Source organism: Ursus arctos, unplaced genomic scaffold, assembly GCF_023065955.2.
Source record: "Ursus arctos isolate Adak ecotype North America unplaced genomic scaffold, UrsArc2.0 scaffold_17, whole genome shotgun sequence".
In the NCBI taxonomy this organism is placed as follows: Eukaryota; Metazoa; Chordata; class Mammalia; order Carnivora; family Ursidae; genus Ursus; species Ursus arctos.
In genome coordinates this window covers 43,524,718-43,550,482 of record NW_026622841.1, presented here as the reverse complement: position 1 = coordinate 43,550,482, position 25,765 = coordinate 43,524,718, and the positions used below count along the sequence as shown (strand labels likewise).

The 25,765-nt window shown below is 35.2% G+C and overlaps 1 protein-coding gene across 3 annotated transcripts in view; it reads right to left on the bottom strand.

Annotated features, from left to right (window-relative positions):
* SS18 (SS18 subunit of BAF chromatin remodeling complex) overlaps positions 1-25,765 on the bottom strand; it is an 83,008-nt gene that overhangs the window by 11,809 nt on the left and 45,434 nt on the right. The window contains exons 6-10 of one of the 3 annotated variants that reach the window (XM_026496133.4): positions 14,019-14,186; positions 13,266-13,370; positions 10,313-10,405; positions 9,485-9,607; positions 7,081-7,214 (exon numbers count right to left, since the gene is read on the bottom strand). In XM_026496133.4, the coding sequence (XP_026351918.1) occupies positions 7,081-7,214; positions 9,485-9,607; positions 10,313-10,405; positions 13,266-13,370; positions 14,019-14,186 (623 nt within the window). The remainder of the gene's footprint in view (positions 1-7,080; positions 7,215-9,484; positions 9,608-10,312; positions 10,406-13,265; positions 13,371-14,018; positions 14,187-25,765) is intronic. The other 2 variants (XM_026496134.4, XM_026496132.4) reach the window with 2 other exon arrangements.

Here is a 25,765-nt window from a genome sequence, read left to right as displayed (position 1 = left end):
ATGAAAGAGATAATATCACTACTGATACTAGAGATACCAAAAGGATAAAAAGGGAATCATTCGACAAAACAAATGAAATGGACAAATCCTTCAACAAATACAAATAATCTCAAGAAGAAATAGATAACCTGAATACACCTATGTCTAATAAAGGAAATTAAAAACCTTCCTGCAAAGAAAATCCAGGCCCAAACAGCTTCACTGGTGCATTGTATCAAACATTTTACAAGGAATAATACCAATTTTACGCAAATCCTTCAAGAAAACTGAAGAAGGAGGGCGCCTGGGTGGTTCAGTTGGTTAAGCATCTACCTTCGGCTCAGGTCATGATCCCAGGGTCCTGGGATCAAGGCCTACATCAGGCTCCCTGCTCCTCAGGGAGCCTGCTTCTCCCTCTGCTTCTGCCTCTCTCTCTCTCTCTCTCCCCCCCTCTGTCTCTCATGAATAAATACATAAAATCTTTAAAAAAAAAAAAAAGAAAAGAAAAGAAAACTGAAGAGGGGTGATTTCCTTCCAACTCACTTTATGAAGCCCATGCTATTTTGATAACAAAACCAGATAAAGACATTAAAAGAAAACTAGAGTCCAATATCTCTCGTAAGTATAGATGAAAAATTCTTAACAAAATTTTAGGTGATCAACTCCAACAACATATAAAAAGGATAATAATACATCATGACCAAGTGAAGTTTATCCTAGCTATCCAAGATTGATTTAAAACTTGAATATCAAAAAAATTCTTGATTTTCAAAGATTATTTAACATACTAAGTTAAAAAAGGAAAGCTATAATTCTTCCAAAAGATAAGGAAAAATCATTTGACAATTTCAACATTCATTCCTAATAAAAATTCTCAGCAAACTAGAATACAGGCAACCATCCCTACTTGATAAGGGACACCTACACAAACCCTACATAACTTATGTAAGCCTGAAAAGCTCATTGTTATCTCCCTAAGATTAGGAATAAGACAAAAGATGTCCCAACTATTTCTATTCAACATCGTACTAGAGGCTTTAAGGAAGGGATAGATTAAGGGGGAGGGAGGCGGAGAATTCAGATTATAGAAGGAAAAAAATAGTCTTTATTCACAGGTACCATGATTTCTATGTGGAAATTTTAAAGGAATCTACAAAAAACTAATAGAAATAATGAGTTAATGTTACAGGTTTGATAAAATATCAAATGTAAAAATAAACTATACTTTTATATAACCAGTAATTAATAACTATAAATTGAAATTTCAAAAAATTTACTATAGTATCAAAAATATAAAATACCTAGAGATAAATCTGACAAAAATTAATGTAAGACCTGTATGCTGAAAACTACATAACACTGTTGAAAAAAATTTTTAAGGGGACATATGCCGTGCTCATAGGATGCCACTCACTGACATCACGTTAAGATATAGTTGTCTCCAAATTTATACATTAAAGGCAATCTCCATCAAAATATCAGTAGGCTTTTTTGAGAAACTAACAAGCTGATTTTAAAACTTATATGGAAATGCAAAAAACTTAAAATGCCTAAACAATTTTGAAAAAGAACAAAGTTGGGAAACTAACAACACCTAGTTTCAAAACTTACTTTAAAACTATAGTAATATGGGGCACCTGGGTGGCACAGCGGTTAACCTGCCTTCGGCTCAGGGCGTGATCCCGGCGTTATGGGATCGAGCCCCACATCAGTCTCCTCTGCTGGGAGCCTGCTCTTCCTCTCCCACTCCCCCTGCTTGTGTTCCCTCTCTCGCTGGCTGTCTCTATCTCTGTCACATAAATAAATAAAATCTTTAAAAAAAAAAAAAAACTATAGTAATAAAGACAGCATGGTATTAACATAAAGACTGATAAATACATCAGTCCAGAAATAGACATAGTTACGATATTCAGCAAAAGTTCAAAGACAATTCAGTAGAGAAAGGATAGTCTTTTCAACAAACGGTGCTCAGAAAATTAGCTATCCATTTAAAAACAAAAATACAAACTTCAATTTGTGCTTCCTACAAAAATTAACTCGAAATGGATTACAGACTTAAATGTAAAGTCTAAAAATATAAGGCTTCTAGAAGAATTAAGAGAAGATCTTTATGACTCTAGATTACGTAAAGATTTCCCACATATAATATCAAAAGCGTGATCTATAAAAGAAAACGTTGATAAATTGCACTTCATAAAAACTTTAAAGTTCCTCTCTTCAAAAGACAATGCTGATGAGAGACTATGGACTCTGAGAAACAAACTGAGGGCTTCAGAGGGGAGGGGGGTGGGGGAATGGGATAGGCTGGTGATGGGTAGTAAGGAGGGCACGGACTGCATGGTGCACTGGGTGTTATACGCAACTAATGAATCATTGAACTTTACATCAAAAACCAGAGATGTACTGTATGGTGACTACCATAATATAATAAAAAAACATTTAAAAAAAAGACAATGCTGAAAGAATGAAAAGAGAAGCCACAGACTGGAGAAAACTATTTGCACATTATATACTTGATAAAGGACTTGTATGTACAATATAGAAAGACCTCTCAATACTCAACAGTAAGAAAATAAAGAACTGAATTTTCAAATAAGCAAGATTTGAGCAGACATTTCAGAAAAGATACATAGATGGAAAATAAGCACATGATACGTCATTATCACTAGTCCTCTGGGACATGAAAATGAAAAGCATAATGAGCTATCACTATACATGTGTTAGAACAGGTAAAATTGAAAAATTTTGACCCATCAAAAAGTATCAAAGAGTACACTTTTAATATGTGCATTTTATATTTAAAGTTGTTTAAATACAGAAGGGTGGAGAAATACAACTGTCCCACCTTAGCCACGGTTTGGCTTTCTGTAGTTTCAGTTACCCATGGTCAACTGTGGTCCAGTAACAGAAGATCCTCCTGACACATCATCAGAAAGTCAACAGCAGCCTAACACTATGTCACAATGCCTATGTCATTCCCCTCACTTCACCTCATCACCTAGGCATTTTATCAGTCCACATCATCATAAGAAAGGTGAATAATACAGTACAATAAGATATTTTGAGAAAGACCACATTTGTATAACTTTTATTATAGTATATTGTTATAATTATTCTTTTATTATTCTTTACTGTTGTTCATCTCTTACTGCGCCTAATTTATAAATTAAATTTTATCATAGGTATATATGTATAGGAAAGATAGTATATACAGGGTTCAGTACTATCTATGGTTTTAGGCATCTACTGAGGGTATTGGAACGTATCCTTTGTGGGTAAGGGGGGCTACTATACAGCAAGCAATGGAGGATGTTACTATTTTTAAAGATTTATTTATTTATTTTAGAGAGAGGGGATGGGCCGGGGGAGGGGCAGTGGGCGACAGGCGGGGGGCGGGGCGCGGAGGGCAGAGAGAGGGAAGACGACTCCCCGCTGAGCCTGACATGGGGTTTGATCTCACAACCCTGAGATCATGACCTCAGGTGAAATCAAGAATCAGATGCTCAACCGATTGAGCCACCCAGGCGCCCCAAGGATGTTACTATTTTAGATAGGTAGACCGTGAAGGACTCCTTGATATGACATGATGACAGATCAGAGCAGAGATCTGAAGAAACTGAGGAAACCAAGCATTGCATGTATCAGAGAAGAGTTTTGGCAGTAAAGGGTGCAGCAAATACAAAGGTTCTGAGGTAGAAATATGCTTGATGTGCATGGGAACAGCAAACAAGTCAAGGTGACTGAAACAAACTGAATGAGGGCAGCTATAAATACGGAGATGAGGTGGTGGGACAGGTTGGGGCAGCCCAAGTCATGCAGGGCTTTGTAGGTCATTATAAGGTCTGGCCTTCACTATAAGACTGAAGTCACCACAAAGCTTTGAGCAGTGGCTTTAAAAGCATCTAATGTTTTTAAAAGATCATTCTGGGTTCTATGTGGAGCATATCCTATAGTGGAGCTAGGATGAAAGCAGGAAGATCAGGAAGGAAGACATTGCAATAGTCCAGGTGAGTGACAGTTGTAACTCTGACTTGGGTAAGAGCAGGAGGTTGTAAAAAACAGCTGGATACTGGATAGATTTTGAAGGAAGAGGTGATGAGATTTGCTGGTTGACAAGATGTGTGATTTGTAAAAAAGAGGGGAGCCAAGATGACAATAGGTTTTTAGATTGGGGAACTGAATCAAGCTGCTGTTACTGAGATACCGAAAAATGACGGAGAAGCAAACAGCCTCTAGCAAGGATTTCCCTCTCAATTTCCCCCCTCTTTTAGTCCATCCCGCACAATGCTACAAGAGTCATCTGCCTAAACCACCACTATAATAATATTACTATTGGATTTAAGAATCTATATTAGTTTTCTACTCCCTTCACTATCTTGAAGAGGTGAACTACTTTCCCTAAAATGAAAAGACCAATAAGCATTTGGGTTGGGGGATACAGATAAGGTGAAACCCATGATAAATATGGGCAGACTACTAACACTAGAGTAGCTAAGATGGTCCCCTCCTCACAGTCTTTTTAATGGGGAAGGAGATGTGGCTGGCGTCTACCCAAACGTCATGGGTCTTTATCTATAGTACCATCCCAAATTCCTAAGTAGTTCACAGGGTGGGATAGTTATAACAAAAGAGGTAGTATATCATGTGTGTAACACATATACTATATACCACACATACTATAAATCATAATATCACATACGTTTACCAAGTGCCAGGCATAGCTAATATTTTATATACATCATTTAAAACCCTTTATAGGCTCCAAATGATGTCAGGATAAAGTCCAAGTCCCCTAACATGGCTTCTAAGAGTCTTTCTAATCTAAACCTTAACTTCTCTCTCCAATCTTGCCTCTCCCTCCCCATGCGTCTGCTTTACTCAACCATACACCTTAATGCTAGTCCTTTGTGAATGCACTTCTTTCTGACTAGACTACCCTTCCCTACTCTATGTCTACTTGTCTAATACCTACTCATCCTTGGCCCCTCACAATAATACAATACTTCCCAAAGAACATTTTTTCTATTATCAACATTAGGAGCCCACTTCCACAAAAATCCTGCACAAAAATCCTGCCTTTCTTCACACGTTACTTCTCACGCTATATTACATCATGTTTATCTGGATCCCATCTAGACTTAAGTTCACAAAAGCAGAATTTATGTTTATCTTATTTTCCAATGTACCCCAATTTTAGGTATTTACCATATAAATATTGCTCATGAAACATTTACTTAATGACTGACGTTAAGCTTAGGGAATTTAGAAATATGTCATTTACAGAGAATATGGTTAGTTCAGTCCATGACATGCTAAAGTTGACAGAAATAGCAAGACATCCAAAGAGAGATGTTCCATACACTGCTGAAAAAAATGGAGCTGAAGTTGGGTTGCAAAGGGTGGGTTGAAGGTACTGAAAATATAAGACAGGGTGAATAGACCAATAAAAACACTGAGCCAAGGATTGATAAAGCACAGTAATTAGAAGCTAAACAAAACCATTTGAGAATGAAAATAGGAACATATTTCAAATATGTCAAAAGTAAAGTCAAGAAAGACCAAGATATTTAATTCCTCCACCAGGGCACCTGGGTGGCTCAGTCAGTTAAGCATCCGACACGTGATTTCAGCTCAGGTCATGACATCAGAGTCATGGGATCGAGCCCCGTGTCAGGCTCTGCGCTCAGCATAGAGTCTGCTGGAGACTCTCTCTCTCTCTCTCTCCCCCTCCCGTCACTCTAAATAAATAAATAAACAAACAAATAAATAAAATCTTCAAAAAAAAATTTGCTCCACCAGCCATAGGGACCATGTCTTGTTTTACTCCTCTAGGACCTAATATAGTATCCAGCATATATAGAAAATTAATAAATATTTGCTGACTGAGGGGATAAATGATCAGATGCTCACTTTTTAAAAAGTTAATTGGTAAATTAGAATGAGCCTAAATCTTGTCCTCAGGAATCTTGCCCTGAGTCATTAGCCAAGACTTATTTCACTTTTAAAATTTAAATAAAATTTCTATCTAATCCTTTGATTTAGTATTAGTGGTTTTTTAAAAATATTACTCATTTGTCCTTACCCTTTTAGTTTAAGTCTCTTATATCTCTTTTATCTTTATCACCAAAATAGGAAGTGTCAGTACAAGGGGCTGTAGGTTTGACAGAGCACTGATAAAAGAACTGCTCACACCTCAAGTTCTAATTAGTACCGCATGGAGTTGTTCTTCAAACCAGATCATCTACACTGACCTTGGAAGCACAACTTACAAAAAAAAAAAAAAACACCTTTTATGGGTAGCTTAAGTAGTGAGCAGACCAGATTCTCCTCACTAGAAAGTCATTAGACAATACTGAAATCAATCTAAAGAAACTGCCAACTTAACAAATCATTTTCATTATAATTTAGAGTACGTATAATAACAAGATTCACAAAAAAATGACTGTGGCACAGATTATTAAGTCTGAAAAGTTTACTGATAAAAAGAAGGAACTTAAGTAAATTCTAGGTTCAAGAGAATACAGTCATCTTGGAATGAGATAAATCCCTAGATATATGAAAACAGAAGGAAAGAAAACAGGAGATAAAGATTATTAATACTTGAGATAGTGGATATGTGTATGAAAGGAGGCATCAGAGACAGGAGGTAAATATGAATTGAAAGAGAAAGAACATCAGGGATGTGGAGGAAGTGCAGTGGATATGCTGAAGTCAAGATGAGAGCTACGAAGAACACTGACGGACTCCACATCTCCACATATCAATAAGCATGAGGGAGATAGAGAAATTAGGGGCCTTAGAATAGAGAACGATGCTTGTGATACCCACAGGAAGTCTGCCTGGGAAAGACCAGAGGGAGAGAAAGAGAATATGAATGAATATGAATGAATGCTTGTGCCCAGAGATGTGTTTTATATATTACTGTACCTATGATCAACTGCGCTAGCATTCTATGAAAAAGACTTAAAAGTAAATTTTTTTTTTTTGTTAACTCATGTACTATGTACAAGGAGGAGGGAAAAATGAGCCTTCAAGTGAAAAACACCCTAATGAAGTGTGAACAAACAATGGGGCAATCACACAGTCGGCCAAATAACTTACCTGGTCATATCCATAAGGCCTCTGCTGTGGCGGCTGTGGTGGTCCAGGCTGTGTTGGTCTATAACCCCCATATTGCTGACCTTGCCCTTGCGGGTAGTTAGGATACTGAGGACCTGGACCACCCTGTGAAGGACCTGCAAAATAATTAACACAAACAAAAACCCAGATAAAAACAGAACTCAAAAGGGTTTAGAACAAGATGCTATTATGTTTTTATATCTAAACATAAAAGGATAGCTTGGTATCCTGATCTTCTCAAATACTTTTTGAAATAAATTCCACAGGTTGTAAGAGTGAAAATATTGTAAGGATGCTACCATGTACAAGATGTTTTGATTCATAGGAACTGGTAAGCTATGTGTTAGCCATCAAAAAAGATTTTTTTTAAATGAGTAAAAGAGACTCAGGAGTTGTAAAACAGGTTAATTCTATGGTATTAAAAAAAAATCATCTATACCTCTACTAGAAAGTAACTAGTATAAGCAACAGATAAAAGAAGCAGCAGATTCAAATTAAAATACTGAAATAACTTCTTTAATAAAGTTTAAGAATTAATGATATTTATAGCTGTATGACTCTAGATTTATGCTCGCAATCACCGAAGAATCACAAAGAATAATTTTCCATGTAAATTCTAGATTTATATTTGCAATCACCAAAAGAATGCTTTGTGCCTACATTACTAAACTTACTATCACAGTATTTTCAAACCAAAACTAAAGACTTGAAAAGCCACAGGTTGCATGTGAAAAAACTTGATTCAAAAGTTACATTCTGTGTACCAATCACCTCTAATACTTAACCCATAAAAATGAGTGATTTCCAATTCCAGAGAAGGCAAGGGACTAATTTGGCTTGCCAAACAAATATGTCTGTTTCATAAATTCCACTACTGCCTATTGTAAAGAATGGTTTATAAAGCATAAGCTGAAAAGTTTTGACACTTAAATGTTTTCTATCATAGCCATTCAAAATTTGCCATAAAAAAAAAAAAACTGATGGCAGAGGAAAGTGTCAAAAGAGAATAAATTTTCAAGCTTAAATAAATTCCATCAGTCTATTATTTATTTATTATACATTCAATTATTAAAACTCTAAATTTTCTATTAGAAGAAAGTACAACGACAGAAGCCTATGAATAAGCAAAATGGGAACTTCTTTGGGATTCCCAATGTCTAACAAAAGAGCATTTACCTACTTAAACCAAAATATTCAGTTTCATTTACTCTTTCGTCCCACTGAAAATAATATTTGTATCAATGAATTTACTTGATTTAACCACACCGTATTTGTTTTCATGTAAACACAATAAAACCAGAATACTCTACTTATTCAAAATACAGATATTCAATAGTCATGAAAGGAGAACTGCCATTTGACAAGATCAAGAAAGTTCACTTGTGAAAACAAGAAATCCATGGAATATTTCTAAAGTCATATCTGAAGTTAGGGAACCAGAACTTATTAGTTTGGGGGGAAATGCTTGGCTCCCAGTACCTGACTAAATTTCAATGCATATGTTGAAAGCCCAAGAGAATTTCAGCCTGATCCTGGTTCTTAGATTTGCAATGACGGGTAGAGAGAGATGCCCACAGTCATCACAGAGCTTAAACTAATAGATAAAAATAGTAAGACATTACTGATGTAAAAAAGAGACCATGTTAGCAAGAGAAGATGTCAGACTAATAAGCAGTTACTTCTCTAACATCAGAACCATATTTTCCTATATATAACGTAGTGACAGTAGCTTAAAATTTAAGAATGAGATATCAGGTCTTTATCATCCCCACTCCCTATCTAATGAAGTTATTTAAAGGGAGATAGCCAGCTACTAGCTCTTACAGTGAGTATATAATAAGAAAATATGGCTACATGTCTCCAAACTCTCTAAGATACATAACAGCAATAAATACATCTCTGTGGATGTGTATACTGCTATTTAACCAAGGAATGACAAAAACATTTTCTTTATGCATTCCAAATAAATCTCATTTGTACTCTAAAAAATCAATGTTATTTTTCATAGTAACAGCCATTAGTTTTAGAAATAAATTTGCTAAGCGGATTATGTAGATATGCTTAATAATCACTCAATTTATCAGTTTTCCAAGCACATCCAAAGCTACTGGGTGGTCATGAATGCCAAAGTGGTTTAAGAATTCATTTAAGAACTCATTTTAAATTGATTATATACCTCACCTCTGGTCAATGAACCATCTCTAGTTTACGTTTCTTTTTAAATGTATTACTAGTTTATCTGAGGAAAACATTTTAAAGAAAGACTCCAGTAATAGACTGAGCTAAAGAATTCTTAGAAAAATAAACATTAAATATTCACTTCAATATTTCAGAACAGCAATCGTCACATTTTTTGTGACAAAAATATACTGCAAAAAGCTATTACCATAGCCCTGCTGCTGTCCTGGATAGCCCTGCTGCCCCGGGTACTGCTGCTGTTGGGGTGGATAACCCTGCTGGGGAGGCGGTCCTTGGTAGGCATCTTGCTGTTGGCCATACTGTGAATTTCCTACAGGATAATTGGAGAAGAGAAAAAAACTGAGATGTTCGCTTAATGAACTTTTTTACTCTAAGATGCATAGCCAACAACACAAGAACAAAATGAAATGCCATATTGATTTTTGAAAGTTAACAAAACAAAGAAAAAACTCAAACCAAACAGAAGGATTTCGGCCAAACAAACTGCAGTTAAAGCCAATTTTGCAAGGTTGAACTGCAGCATTTTCAGCGTCTCTGCCATACGAGCATTACATTTACTGGAACATCACAGTCATAAGATCATGACTATGCTAAATAAAATAAAAAAGACAAAATTAAAGACAGCTACAAGAGCACACACTAGCTACACAAGATCAGCAAGCTGTTTCCTAAAGGCACTATACTTATGTGTAAAATTATACATATGTAAACACACACAAGAAAAAAAAATTGGATCGATGGATTTATGTTCAAATAGAAAATTTCCACTGAGGAAAAAATTATTTGTAAATGTTTTAGTCTTTTTATTGTTGTTAGAAATGGCAAGTCATGGTTATACATTTTAAATATTTGTAAGGAAATTATTTTGATTGTTCTGGGCTCCCTGTAACTTTCAAGACAGCCAGCAACTAGTATTCTACAAGAGCTTTGCATGGGTAGAAGTTGTCTTATGCAAGAATTTGCATTCCTGTAGAAGGGGATATATATGTGTATGTGTGTGAAGGTATATAGATACCTCCTTCGTAGTAATGTTGTGAGGAATCCTCATAAGGCCTATCGTAGCCTTGTTCAGGATACGACGGTTGCTGATAACCGTAATCATTATGACCTACATCAATTCGACAAGAGACAGGAAGAAACGTTAATGGCCACTGAGTGAAAACCCTAAATATATTTAAACTTTCAGATAAAATTGAAAAAAAGAAAAAGAAATGGAAATACATAAAAAATAATTTCAATTGCATTAGCCAAATATTTACCAATGTGATTGTTTTCATACTGAGATAACGTGCAAATTTCTTAAAAGCAAAAAAACAGTAGTTTTAGAAACATTACACTTAGTCTTAACTGATAATCCTCATCAAGGGGGGGAGAACTTTACCTTCAATTTTTTTAAAAAAGAGAGAATGAAAGCATTTAGGCCTTTCACATGTAAATAACTTGAATTAAATTAGAATGAATAAAGGAAGCAATTATCATATTTTGTCAAACACCTGTTCTGCTGGTCGCCAATTCCACAGCATATGCTAAAACAATGCAAAATATAAAAAAGCTCCATCAAGTTTTTTTCCCCTGAAAGAAACTGAAACAAATTTTTCACATTCTATTTACTTGCATAAAGTATACGTAGCTTATAAAGAATTTTCAGATGCAATAATATTATTGCTTAATGCTACCATTCTAGAAGCCTTTAGAAAATATTTCTAGAGTATCATAAACATACACCTTCAAAAAATTAATACCGGGTCAAGTGCTAGGGTACACCTTTAGTTTTAAGGCTCAATAAATTTTATGACTTAACTTTAATGAAAATCAATAGTCTAGTTCTTTGAACTAAGTTGCACTAAGAGAACGCAGGAAATAACGCTCAGTTAGCTAAAATCTGAACTAAATTTTAAAAGAATACCTAATTAAGAATAGGAATACAGTTATGAATAAATGTTATATTCAGTGTTCTAAGATTCCAACGTTCCCAAACCACCTCATAAATATCCACACTAAGGGTTGGCAAACTATGGCCTGCAATATACATAGGGCCAGTGGCCTGTTTTTGTAAATAAAATTTTACTGGAACACAGGCATGCCCATTCACATTTTCTATACCTATTTTCATGATATGACAGGGGTTCAGTAGTTGAGACCAAGACCATATGGCCTGCTAAGACTAAAATATTTACTCTCTGGACCTTTCCCGAAAAAAGTTTGCCAACTCCTAATCTACATATTTACTAGCATAAATATCTGAATGATAATAAGAAAATATCCAATGCTATTTAAGAAAATTGTCGTTGTAGATGGAATACATAAATGTCAAAAAATTATTAATACACACCTATGCAAAAATGATACCCTAATTTAGATTTTTAAACCCCCTGATGTAATAAATAATTTACATAACCTTAAAGATCTGATATACACAAAAAAAAATCTATCTATTTTGAGTACAAAAGTTGTATTTGCAACAATACACATTTCACATTTCAGGAAATACTCAGGACAAAAATAACAATGTCAAATTCATCTCAATTATGTAAAATCCATTTTAAAAATTAAACAAAACAATTGTTTACTTTCAGACTTCCTAATACATAAAATCTGACAAACTAGGTTTCACTTCTTTAAAATTTCAAGTCTATAAACATACTGAAGTTTTTCATTAAAAAAATTTTAATATAATGTCTACATACGAAGGAAAAAAAAAAACCCTCCAACATTCTGAATAATTCAGGGCAAGAAAACCTGAGATTTAAAAAAAAATGTTATTTCCTAACAAGAAGCATCCATACATATCATCACTATCACTAAGGAACAATTATCATACGCAGGACTCTACAGAGGAGCGTTTGCTCTGCCTACATGGGCAGAGGCTCTTCAGTAAAAACCGAAGTCCTTATACCGATATACCTTTATGCTTTACACATTAACAAAAAATGGCAACCTAAATGATTTTTTAAATACACCAAATTATATCTTCTTACTAGTTTACATTAGCTTTGAGTCAACAGTCCCAACACTTAAGCTTTTAATCTTTAGTTTCTCCAAGTTTCCCTGTTAAGTAGTTTACCTTAAATATACCAAGGGAGCTTACTGGATAAACGAAGATTCTGACAAATCCTTTCATAACAAGACAAATCATAACTGTAATGTGAATAGCTACCTCTAATGTATCACAGTTTTATATGTTTGGATTATTTTTTCCTCAACAATGTATCATAAAATTTTCAAACACACAGAAAAACTGAACGAACTGTACACTGAAAGCCTACTTATGCTTGGGTCATTACCAAGTGTACTGTATCTTTACTGACCACTTTTTCACAAACCACCTTCCCACTAAAAAAAAAAAAAAAAAAAAAAAAATTAAACTAAATAATTAAAATTCGTATCTGGTTTCCAAATGCTTTTCCTATCCTATCAACTACTATACACAGCTATACCATGGATATAACTTAATTTCCAAAATTTTTCAGATGCAAATGCTAATGTATATAAACCACAGTTCTTTGAGAAGTACTTAACGTTAACTAAAATGATAAAACCTGGAAAAATACCCGAGAACTAGATGTTCTATGTATTTATACCATGAATAAAAGTAAACCAAAGGGTGAATTTTATAGTATGTCAATTATCTCAATAAAGCAGTTATTTAAAAAAGTAAATCAGTAACATTTGCTTTGGTTCAAATGAACAATTCCAAACACAAAAGGATCCTCTTTTATAGAAGAGGGATTCCAATGACAGAATGTGATTCCTGATGGTACTAATATGGACTATCTAAACCAAATATAATTTGAAATGAATTATATAAACTAATGCGATCACTGGTGCTTTTGATTATTAAAGTGTTTCTAAATTTAGAAGAAACATATTGTTAGTTTCTTCATCCTCATTAAAATGTTTTGAATAGCTATCTACATTAATCTTGGGCAGGGATAGAAAATGGGAAAATTAACATTAGGAGAGATTACCATCAGGGTAATATTGCTGGTTCATGCCTTCTGGAGGACCTTGTCCACCATGACTGTATTGGTCCCCATAATAGTCTTCCTGGCCTGAGTACTGCTGTGGTGGGCCTGAAAAACCACAACCAGTCAAGAGGTAAATAATTTGTTCTCTAGGTCATCAAAGGCTTTCTTTCTAATCTGATATTAAGAGATTATTTCTCACCTGTAGATTCCCCTCCCATGCTCTGGCATTTGAGATACTTTAAACTATTCTTATACACATACACAGATGCACAAACACACAGCAACACCACACACATTTCACAAAAATTGTTACGACCATACATGCAGTATCTAACAATACCAACTTAAAAAAACAAATACTAACTTCTTAAAAAGAGGTTCAAATTAGTAGAAAATTAATCTTTCTGATATTAGAGCAGTTTGGAATAAACTAGGGGTTGTTTCTGACCATATATTAAGTAACTTCTCAAAATTAAAATAGTATCTTCTGCTATATATTAGTGAGCTTTTGATATAAAATTTAATGATATAACCTTTTCCCAGAATAGACCAAAGAAAGCTATGTAACAGGAAGCTCCTATCCACTTTGTGACCCCTACTATATCCACTACCTTTTAGAAAAAAATATATAATAATCATAAAAATCAAGAAACAAAAAGCCCTGACTTTGCCTACACGAAAAGTTTATTAAAATAAAGCCTTTCAAATATTGTTACTTATATTAAGCAGGAAATTTCCCAAATGTAATCTTACCCTGTTGAGGAGGTCTATAAGGAGGAATCTGTCTCTGACCCATCATATGATTGCCTTGGTTAACTTGACCCATCATTCCCATAGGGGGCTGCTGGCCTTGATAATGCTGCCCACCTCCCTGTGGCATATTGTATTGTTGGGAAGGAGGCTGCTGATGCATCATTGGACCTGAAAACAGACAAAACATTATGTATATAATTTTTCTGCATATAATTTTAACACCTTAAGAGAAATGCAAAAACCTTTTGTCATATAATCCCCAAAATATATAACGTATTGTAATGAAAACTGACTTCAAGTAATAAAAACAAATCTTTCAATTGAAGTTCACATGCCAAAAATAATCTCCAAACAAGGGAAAACAACTAACGCATTGTAGTTGATTTAAAATCACCTGGAGGAGTATTCTAGTAATTTTTTAAGAAGCAAACTGAATACAATATATGAACGTCCTCAATGTATTTTTTTATTATATACTATATAATATTTATCTACACAATCCTTCTGCGAAAAATAGAATCCTTAAGCTATACAAGAAAATACACCAAAACAAAGTAAACTTCACAAAATCACACAGCAAATCAGTGGTCAAACCGAGGGAAAGAAATCTAATTTCTGGGGGCGCCTGGGTGGCTCAGCCATTAAGCATCTGCCTTCAGCTCAGGTCGTGATCCCAGGGTCCTGGGATCAAGCCCCCGCATTGGGCTCCCTGCTGGGCGGGAGGCCTGCTTCTCCCTCTCACACTCCCCTTACTTGTATTCCCTCTCTCACTATCTTTCTCTGTCAAATAAATAAATAAAATCTTAAAAAAAAAAAAAAAGAAATCTAATTTCTAGATACCAATTCCCCCCCTTTTTCAATGCCCATTCATTTCACTATATAATGATTGATAGGGAAACTACACACTTATAAATAAATATACTTATATAGGTAGAATTTCATAAACTTTAACTTTAGGACAAAATTTTAAAGAGTCTTCTTTCCTTTTTCCAACTATAAGATTTATAAATGAAAAAAGCTTCCTGAAACCAAAGGGTTGTAGTGCTTCTTAGTAAGTTCTAACACACACAAAATCTATAAAAATACCCCAGCAGAAAACCATAATAAGACACAGACTCCACTATCAGAACTACAATTTTCAAAGCAAGCAATGCAGAGGTTGCCAAATTACCATAGCTATAGAATCACAATGGCAATAGTAAAATACATCACATGAAATAATCAACAATGGCCATAATGTTCTGTGTTGCCATCTAACAATGTAAAGAGCTACTCAGAGGTTCACTGGGTCAAGTTATGGTATGGAGAACTCATCATTCTACCATTAGAACCATTACTGTCTCAGAAGTATGTATGAGTCATCCCCTAGGTTACTGCTTGAACAGCTACGTACTCCTTTACAGACTTAGGGACAACATAAGTACAAAATGAAAGGATTCGGGGACCAAGAAAACTTTTACAGACAAAATTACACAGATAAGCCAAAAGCTCATTGTTTATTTAAATAAAAGTTAAAACAAAACATGTTCACCTTTTTTAAGATTTTATTTATTTAGATGAGAGAGTGTGTCTGCATGAGCAGGAATCGGAGCGTGAGGGAGAAGGAGCGGGAGAAGCAGACTCCCCGCTGAGCAGGGAGCCAACAAGGGGCTGGGTCCCAGGACCCTGAGATCATGACCTGAGCTGAAGGCAGACGCTTAACCGACTGAGCCACCCAGGCGCCCCTTTGCTCACCTCTTTAAACATATTACAGGCCTACAAAAACACAACATTAGCAGGAAGAATTTAACTCTCTTCCAATTTGAAGAACTGTATTATCTAAAGTATTTTATCAGAGCTCTTTTCTCCTATTTGCCTTCTTTCGCTCTTCTACTTCATTTCAAACTCATTTCTCCTTCTAATTTTATCCTACATATAAACCTTTCAAAGGTTACTCTAGGACTTTTCTTTTAACAAGGAAAAAAAACCTTAATAGTAGGGATAAGATGGCTCAGTGGAGAATGGAAGGGAAAAGAACCTAACACTGCCAGACACACTTTCACATTTATTTCACGTAAACCTCAACTACCAGAGGTAAGGATCCTAATTTTCAAGTTTTTAGCGAAGGAATGCAACGATCAAGATAATCAACTGGGAACCAGACAAAACACAAGTTTGAAACTAGTTTAATTGAAGTTTTAAAACCAGTTGAAGGGGTGCCTGAGTGGCTCAGACAGTTAAGCGTCAGACTCTCTTTTTTTTTTTAAAGAATTTTTTTTTTTTAATTTATTTGTTAGAGAGAGCACAAGCAGGGGGAGCAGCAGGCAGAGGGAGAAGCAAGGAGCCCGACTGGGACTGGATCCCAGGTGTCCCTAAGCGTCAGACTCTTGACCTTAGCTCAGGTCTTGATCTCAGGGATGGGAGATGGAGTCCCTGGTTGGACCTGCGCTGAGTGTGGAGCCTGCTTAAGATTCTCTCTCTCCTCTGCCCTCCCATCCCAACTCATACACACAGATGCACACGTGCACTTTCTCCAAATAAATTAAAAATCAGTTTTAATTGAGCTTATAATTTTTATAATATATTTTGTATATAATAAAGTATTGAATACTAGCATGTACAATTTAATAGGCAGCACGATTAGACATTTCTATAATTCATTTTCACTAGATAAAGGTTTTGCCTTGTTTCTCTTCTCCAACACTGATTAAAGACCTCTTGTCTTACAGAGGGGTAACTATAAAACTAATGCATACAATATGCATTGGAACCAAAATTTAAAATAAAGGAGAAAGAAAACAAAAACACAATAGTGGGGGGAAATCCAAAAGGATACAATAACAAAAAAATTCTAAGCTTTGCTCTAAAGAAAAAAAGTAATTCTAGTTTAAGGCCGAGATAGAAAAGACCGTGCCACTTGTGCTTTATCTTTTGGGACTGTCAGCAGTTTCAATCCCGAAGAGCTCAATCACCACCCTTCTTTTATTCTGTCACTTCCCTCCCTCTGAGGATCCTCAGCATCAGTCAGGATCAAGCCTAAAACCACAGAGAATGGAGAAGAACAGCATTGCCAACACATGATGTTTTCCATCTTTTTCCTTGAAACCTTACCCCTTAAAAAAAAATTACGACTTCAACTCTGATTGCTTAAGAATAATATTATTTTCCTTGTGACAATGAAATATGCTACACTGGCAAATGTCTATTATCCCTTGAGACACTAACGGAAATAAGAGCTGAATCTCAAAAGGTTACCCAAAATAAGTTCTAAAAGTCCGTACTACAGAGGGAAGACTACAAAATGAGTCTATTATAACCATTTTTTACAAACGAGGACATAACACATACCGTATGGCTTAAAAGTTATTCTCCATCTTTTACATAAATCATTTTGAAGCTAAGATGCACTACAAAGTGTGATAATACATACACAAAGATCCTAATGTCTTAACTGTCTACAACACATTTTATGAAAGTATTTTAAGAGGACATGTAGCAAATGTTCATCACAACATTATTTCTTTCCATTTTGAGTTTTACACCTAACAGATACTCTATGTAAACAATGTCTTATATCTTAAACATATGTAAAATATTCCCCAAATTATCATGTTTTACATTATTGGAATTCTTTTTTTTTTTTTTAAGATTTTTTATTTATTTATTTGACAGAGAGAGACAGCCAGCGAGAGAGGGAACACAAGCAGGGGGAGTGGGAGAGGAAGAAGCAGGCTCCCAGAGGAGGAGTCCGATGTGGGACTCGATCCAGTAACGCCAGGATCACACCCCGAGCCGAAGGCAGACGCCTAACGACTGCGCTACCCAGGTGCCCCTATATTATTGGAATTCTTTGCTCCAGTGAAATGGTTTATACTTAGTTGTATCTTAAGTTACTGGTCAAAAAAAGAATATTTTGAGACTCAACTAAAAAGATAACGTTAAGTTTTAATTAATCTAGGAAAAATTTGCGTTACATAATTTTTTTTAATTTTTTATTTTTTTTTTTAAAGATTTTATTTATTTATTTGACAGAGATAGAGACAGCCAGCGAGAGAGGGAACACAAGCAGGGGGAGTGGGAGAGGAAGAAGCAGGCTCATAGCGGAAGAGCCTGATGTGGGGCTCAATCCCATAACGCCGGGATCACGCCCTGAGCCGAAGGCAGGTGCTTAACCGCTGTGCCACCCAGGCGCCCCTACATAATTTTTTAAAAATTCTGTATACGTACATACACACATATATATTCCCACATCTTCAAATGCAAACCAATACACTAAAGCTTTATAAATCGTATCATTAATCTATGAATTATTTTAAATAAAGGTTAAAAATGACAACTAACAGTTAATGAGAACTTAGTAGAGGCCAGGTACTAAGCTAAGAGCTTTCTGTCTACTATTTATTCTCCCAAATCCTATGAAATAGGTATTACTATCATAAACTTTACAGGTAAGAAAATTTAATTAAAGGTTTACAAGCATAAGAATCTTACCTAGAGCTGCACAGCTAGTAAATGATGACAACTTAAGCCATACTCTTAATCACTATGTGTATCTCCTCTCCAAAGTCAAACCATACCTCTCCCATGTAATATCTCCCAGGATAACAGTTCTATGTAACATTACCTACAATATATTCTCAATAATATATATAAACACGCACTATAATATATAGTGATAACAATGCTACTATATGGATAATATACTATTATAGTACATAGTATGTACTAACATAATATACAATATAAAAATCCTGAAATGCAAGAAATTTCTTCATCCCACCTATATGTACATGTTATAAGAATTAGACTATGAAACTGCCTAATACTCTCCAAGCCTAATTTCTGATTCATATTTCACTACTGTTCCTTAATGTTTTAATCTCAAACTAAACCATTTTTAGCTCTCATTTGAAGGTATTACCAATAATTTATTTGCAAGAAAAAAATATCCCTCTATTCTAGCAAACGCAATTTGCTAACCCACTATCTATTAAATAGCCACTTAAAATGAATAGGATTGGGGCACCTGGGTGGCTCAGTTGGTTAAGAATCTGCCTTCAACTCTAGTCATGATCCCAGGGTCCTAGGATCGAGCTCCACATCGGGCTCCTGCTCAGCAGGGAGCTCTGCATGTGTGTGTGTGTGTCTGTGTCTCTCTGACAAATAAATAAATAAAATCTTAAATAAAAAAAATTAAAAAATTTTAAAAATTAAAAAATTTTTAAAAATAAAATGAATAGGGTTTTTACTTAACTAAAATGTGTATCTGTCCTCACCAAGAGTTTTCAATAGTTCATAATAAGTCATTTAGATACAATATCAAAGATAAAAGAGGAGCCAAGTAACTAAGAAAATCCCATAAATTTAGTAAAGTCACTGATGCAAACTTAGCTGAGTGTCCTAGCAGCCAATGAAAAAAACAGAAACATGATAGATTCCAGCTAGTAAAAAGGACAGTTCATTAAGAGATACAAACTTTTTCATAACACGAAATTAGATAAATTTTAAGTATTAAAAAGTATTAAAACATACTAGTACCAGTAACTTTTGTTGTTCTTTCTTTAGTAACACAAACTACCCTTATATATAGTTTCTTATATTAACCATTTCTTGAAGCTGTGATTTTCAACCTTGTGTGATTGTGCCCCCAGGAGACGTTTTAGCCAAGTCTAGAGACATTTTTGGTGGTCACAACTGATCTGACTGGTGGTGCTACTGCCACCTAGTGGGTACCAGACAGACATACTGCTAAATATCTCACAAGGCACAGGACAGGCCCCCACAACAAATTATGCAGCTCAAAATGTCAACAGTGTTGGGTCAAGAAATCCTGGATTCTCAAAAGCATAATTTTAAATCATAGGCATCTCTACAAACTAGTCTGGAAATTAGATTATGTACTTAGCTTTCTGGTGACTGAAAATTTTTAGAAAAGGGATGTATTGTTGCTTAATAAATCCCGAAAAATAAAAAATTGAGCAATTTCTTACAGTTAGACCTCTTACATAGTTTCAACTATACTATATAGTAAAATTAACTTAAAAACAAAGTCACTGCTAAATATCTATTGTAGTCGACTGAAAGCAACTCCAAAAGCCCAAGTAGAAAGCCATGGAGACGGGCTACATTAGAACACACAGCTTTGTGTCACTAAGCAGGAAGCTCAAAACTTAAAACCATCTGGCACTGAAGAGATTATCCTGCCCAGAATAATTGTGAGGGAATGGACTGTATATAAGCCTGACTTAGAATATTTGTTAAATTTTAATTTCTAAAATCTACCCCTAGAGATTCTGGTTTAGCAGGTATAGGATGGGGCACACAAATCTTTTTTAAAAACTACCCCAGATGATTCTGATCCACATAATCTCAGGACCTCACACTGAAACAGAGTTCTAAGAGAAAGAATAACCAATCATCCACTTTTATCATAAAAGAAGCTAGATTATGGTTCATATAAAATGTTTAAATTGGAATAGAACTGCATCCCATAGGGTACTTAAGATGTTAGTTATAAAATGAATCCTAAGGGGTTTGTGTTATAAATATATCAAAACTCATCAAATGATACATTTAAGATCCACCATTTCATTATATGTAAATGTTACCTAAAGAAAAAAATATTTTAAAAAATAAAATGTTAAGCCCTAATGATATGCAGACTAAGATGCTAATGTGTAAAGTATACTGATTATCTGCAAATTACTCTGAAATGCATTTTGAAAAATATGATGCATTGATGGACTAGTAGATGAACAGAAAGATTTTTTTTTAAAGATTTTATTTACTTATCTGACAGAGAGAAAGACAGAGCACAAGCAGGGAGAGTAGCAGGCAGAGGAAGAGAGAGAAGCAGGCTCCCTGCTGAGCCAGGAGCACAATGCAGGGCTCAACCCCAGGACCCTGGGATCATGACCTGAGCTAAGGGCAGATGCTTAACAGACTGAGCCACCCAGGCGTCCCCAGACAGATAGTAAACAAATTTGGCAAAACAGTAACTGAAGAATGAAGGTGGCAACTACACAGGTACAATTCTTCAGGTTTCCTGTATGTTTGAATTTTACATAATAAAGTACGGGGAGAAAATTTAAAAATTAATCCTAGAGGAATATATAAAGAATTCTCAAAACCCAACAGCAAAAAACCAAATAATCCAACTAGAAAATGGGCAAAAGACACAAAGAGGCGTTTCATTGAAGAGGACAGAAGGATGGCAAATAAGCACACGAAAAGATGTTCGTCAGCAGCAGCCATTAGGGAAATCCAAATTAGACCACAGTGATCTATCATTATACATTTTTAGAACAGCTAAGATTAAACAAAATATACTGACAATACCAAATGTTGACAAGGATTTGGAGAAAGCAGATCTCCCATACATTGCTGGTGAGAACGTAAAATGGTACAGATACTTTAGTAACCTGTTAGGCAGTTTCTAAAAAAACTAAATGTACATTTATCATATGACCCAGCAACTGCACTCCTGGTATTTATTCCCAAAAAACGAAAAAAAAAAAAAAAAAAAAAAAAAAAGGTGGGGCGCCTGGGTGGTTCATTCAGTTAAGCATCCAACTCTTGATTTCGGCTCAGGTCATGATCTCGACATCGTGGGATCAAGCCCTGTGTCAGGCTCCCTGCTCAGCACAGCTTGCTTCTCTCTCCCTCTGCCCCTCCCCCTACTCACATTCTCTCTCTAAAATAAATAAATAAATTTTCAAAAAAAAAACCCCTAATCTTAAAAACAAAAGAAAAAAGGGGTGCCTGGCTGGCTCAGTCAGTGGAGCATGTGACTCTTGATCTGGGCGTCATGACTTGGAGCCCCACACTGGGTAGAGTTTACTTAAAATAAAAAACAAAAAACAAAAAAAAAAAAAAAAGGGAAAACTTTTATCCAAGTAAAAATAAGAAACTGTACACAAATGCTCATAGCACCTGTACTTGAAAAAGCCAAAAACTGGAAACTAAAACGTCCCCCAATTGGTGAATGGTTAAACAACTCTACAATACAAACAAATGAACAACTGATACATACAACAACCTGGAACAAATGTTAATTATGCGAAGTAAAACAAGTTAACCTCAAAAGGTCTCATACTGTACTATTCTACTTATATAACATCCTAAAATGACAAAATTATAAAAATGAAAGAGTAACAGTGGTTGTAAGGGATTAGAGATGGCTGGACGGAAGACACATAGCATCTCTCTGTATTTCCTTTGTAACTTCCTGTAAACCTGTAATTATTTCAAAATTAAAAGTTTTTAAAAATGTATCATGGGGTACCTGGGTGGTTCAGTCGGTTAAGCTTCTGACACTTGAATTTGGCTCAGATCATGATCTCAGGGTGGTAGGATCAATCCCTGCATCGTCTCCATGCTCAGCAGGGAGTCTGCTTGAGAATTCTCTCTTCTCTCCCTCCCCCCCCTCCCCCCCCCCCCCCGCTCATGCTCGTGTGCCCTCTCTCCCTCAAATAAATATTTTTAAAAAATGCATCATAATGAGACTAAGTTTATAACCTACTGAAGAAATTCATCTGAATTTTGTCCCCTAAACCCAGAAGGTTTTGGTAAAACTGATGATCATGTTTTATCTGACAGTAACTGACAATTCTTTCTTTGGTTCATTCCTGGAATGACAGTTGATGGATGACAAAGCACAGAGAAGAATGCTAGTTTTCTAATTTGTGATGGCATGAGGAAATCTAGCTAATCTATCAGTCAACAAATAGGATACAACAGTAAACAAGACACAGTTCCTGACTTCATAGAACTTAAGAGTCTAGGGGAAAATAATTAAATGTTTATTTTAAATAATTATGTAAGTACAAGTACTCAAACTTCTGCTACAAAGAGCCTAAGTACAGCGTACTTACTATACCTAGGTGGACTATAGCTTGTCTGCAGAATAACTTAAAACTTGTAGAGTAAGATAAGTGATTTTTATTTTAAGCTTTATTCTTCTCTGTATTTTTCAGGTATTTCATATTAAATATTAGTTATTTTTATAACTAGAAAAATGTCATCATTGGGGAAGAAATTACAATCTTGAAAAACTCATCCAATACAGCAATAATTAAATTATAAACAAAATATCTAACCTGAACTATAATGTAATGATTGTAAACCTAAAACTGTAACTACGAGAAACCTGCAATATTAGCAATATTACAGATACACCAATTTTAACAGTGAAGAGAGATGAGTGTACACATTCAAATCCACTAGAAGTCAAGCATGACATTTCCATGGAATACAATATTTGAAATAATTTCTTCATTTGTAAATTTTCTATATTGTACTTGAAAGGAGAAAAATAGTGCTGTATTGTTTTTTTCATATTGAAGATTTACTATATTTATTAAATTGGGGATTCCTACAGCTCCTGAACCTGGGTGGGGTTTCGCATCACGCCCAGAAGGACTACATGCTATAGACCAAGATTAGTAACTTAGTCAATCAATCAAATCTACATAATGGAAGCCCCAATGTAAACTCTGACCACTGAGGCTCAGGTGAACTCCCCTGGATGGCAATATACTGTGCACAGTGTCACACACTGGGACCAGGAGAGCATCCTGACTCCCATGAAGAGAGAAACTCCACTTCTGGTACCTCTTCTAGACTTTTCTCTATGCACTTTTCCCCTTGGCTGATGTATCCTTTCACTCTAATCAATCATAACTGCGAGTGTTAACAGTTTTCAGTGGGCTCTATGAGCCTTTCCAATAAATTACCAACCCTGAGGGTGCTTTTTGGAACGTTAGGACTTGCAATTGGTGTCAGAAGTGAGGCCAGTCTTAGGAACCATTCCCTGTAACTTTGCAGTTGGCTAAATTCTCAGAGCTAGCATTTTTTTTCTACAGCCTGGCCAACTGTCATCTTCCTAAGTATGGATCAGCATCCAACATTTTATCCTTTGTACTTTCAATGTTATGAAATGTCTCCAAGAATTTCAAAATGAAGTATTTTGCCGGTCTTACTTTCTCTGGGACATCTTCGTTCCTTTCATCTCAACCAGTTTTCTCGTGTTATGTCAGTGAGCTCACCTTCACTAAGGACCTGCAGTGCACATCTACAGTCTCTCGAATGGCAGCAGTATCAACATCCCCCCAGTCAGCAATTTCTTCTCTAACTCTGTTCACATTTCACAAAGGATTTGGATTTCATTTCCAGCAGTATTACTTCTCATTTCCCTGCTACACTTTTAGCTTTTGTAAAATATCACATAGGTTTATAACTGGGAGCCAAGGAAGCAACACAATTACATACTCTGCTGTGTGCACACAAGGATAGATATACAGTGACCAATCACTGACAGCATCTAAAAGTGACATGAACAGTCACTGATCACAACAGTCATCTGTTTTTATGGAGTGACTCGTTAATCTGAAGAGACAGAAGCTAAGTTTGTACTTCATGCAAGGACTCACACAGTTCATATACCATAACTAAAATCTGAACCATGTCATTGAGGAGAAGGTGTCATTTAACTAAATTGTGGTAACTGAAATTCATGCATACCAAAACCGTACAAACAAGGCCTGCTTATATTTCCATGGGATGTTTTCTCACCCGTGGGATAAAGATAATAATAGTACTACTACCTCAAAGACGTTGTGAGGATTAAACTAAAGAAGACATGTAAAGTACTTTATCACAGTACCTGGCACTCACTGAATGTTAGTTCATATTTTTGATATGCACCCCCCCAAAAAAACTTGTATTACCACTTGTGTTATACTTGTAATACACTTGTGTTAACCAAAATCAAATCAGTTCCTTTACTGTAAGACTTCTCAGATGTTTTAATATACCAGTAAGCATGCTGAGTCCTCCAAAGTATTTTATCAATAATATTACATAAGTCTATCTGGACCATAATTTAACTAATGTTGAATGAAAGCCCTGACATAATTAATAAATAACTACACGTTTCCACAAACATTACCATTTCAGAATCCTACTACCAGAATAAGACATTTTAAAAAGCTAAATTCCTATTCTCCTAAAACTTACAACATGTTTTCACGTATACTAAAGGACAAACAGCCTTAATCCAAAAAGAACTACTTCAAATTAATAATAAACAGACAAAGCACAGAAAACAGAACACAAACAGGCAATTCACAGAAAAAATGCGAATGGCAAATGCTATGGTCTGAATATTTGTGTCTCTCGGATATTTTATGTAATTATATATTTTACCTAGCAATTTCATTTCTAGAATTTATTCTACAGGATTCTTGTGTAAGTACTACAACATATATACAAAAATGTTTGTCCCAGAAATAGTTATAATAATAAAAGACTAGAAGCATATCAAAAGTGGATATGGTTTTGTTAAATAAATTATGCTAGATCCATAAAAGTGAATGCTATTTTTAAAATGAGGTAGATCTGTAAATACTGAAAACAAAGAGGCACAAGGAAATATATTACTACAATATACATTCACAAGTAAGTGGTAGGCTTTTCTCAAGCACATGTACAGCTCAAGCATGGTACAGCTCTTACCAGACAATAATCCACTCTATAATAAGATGATAAATATAACACTGCTGGCTATGATAATATATACTTTTTGCCCTTCATATTTTTTCGCCCTCTATATTTACATAATAAAGGTACTGAAAGAAAAATTTTCCATTATTCTAACATCAAGCCTCCAGATCAGACCATTATCATTTGCAACTTACCATCTAAATGAATTAGGACTTTCTTAATACCATTCAAACACTAAAACCAGAAATAAAGTTTATGTGCTTAAA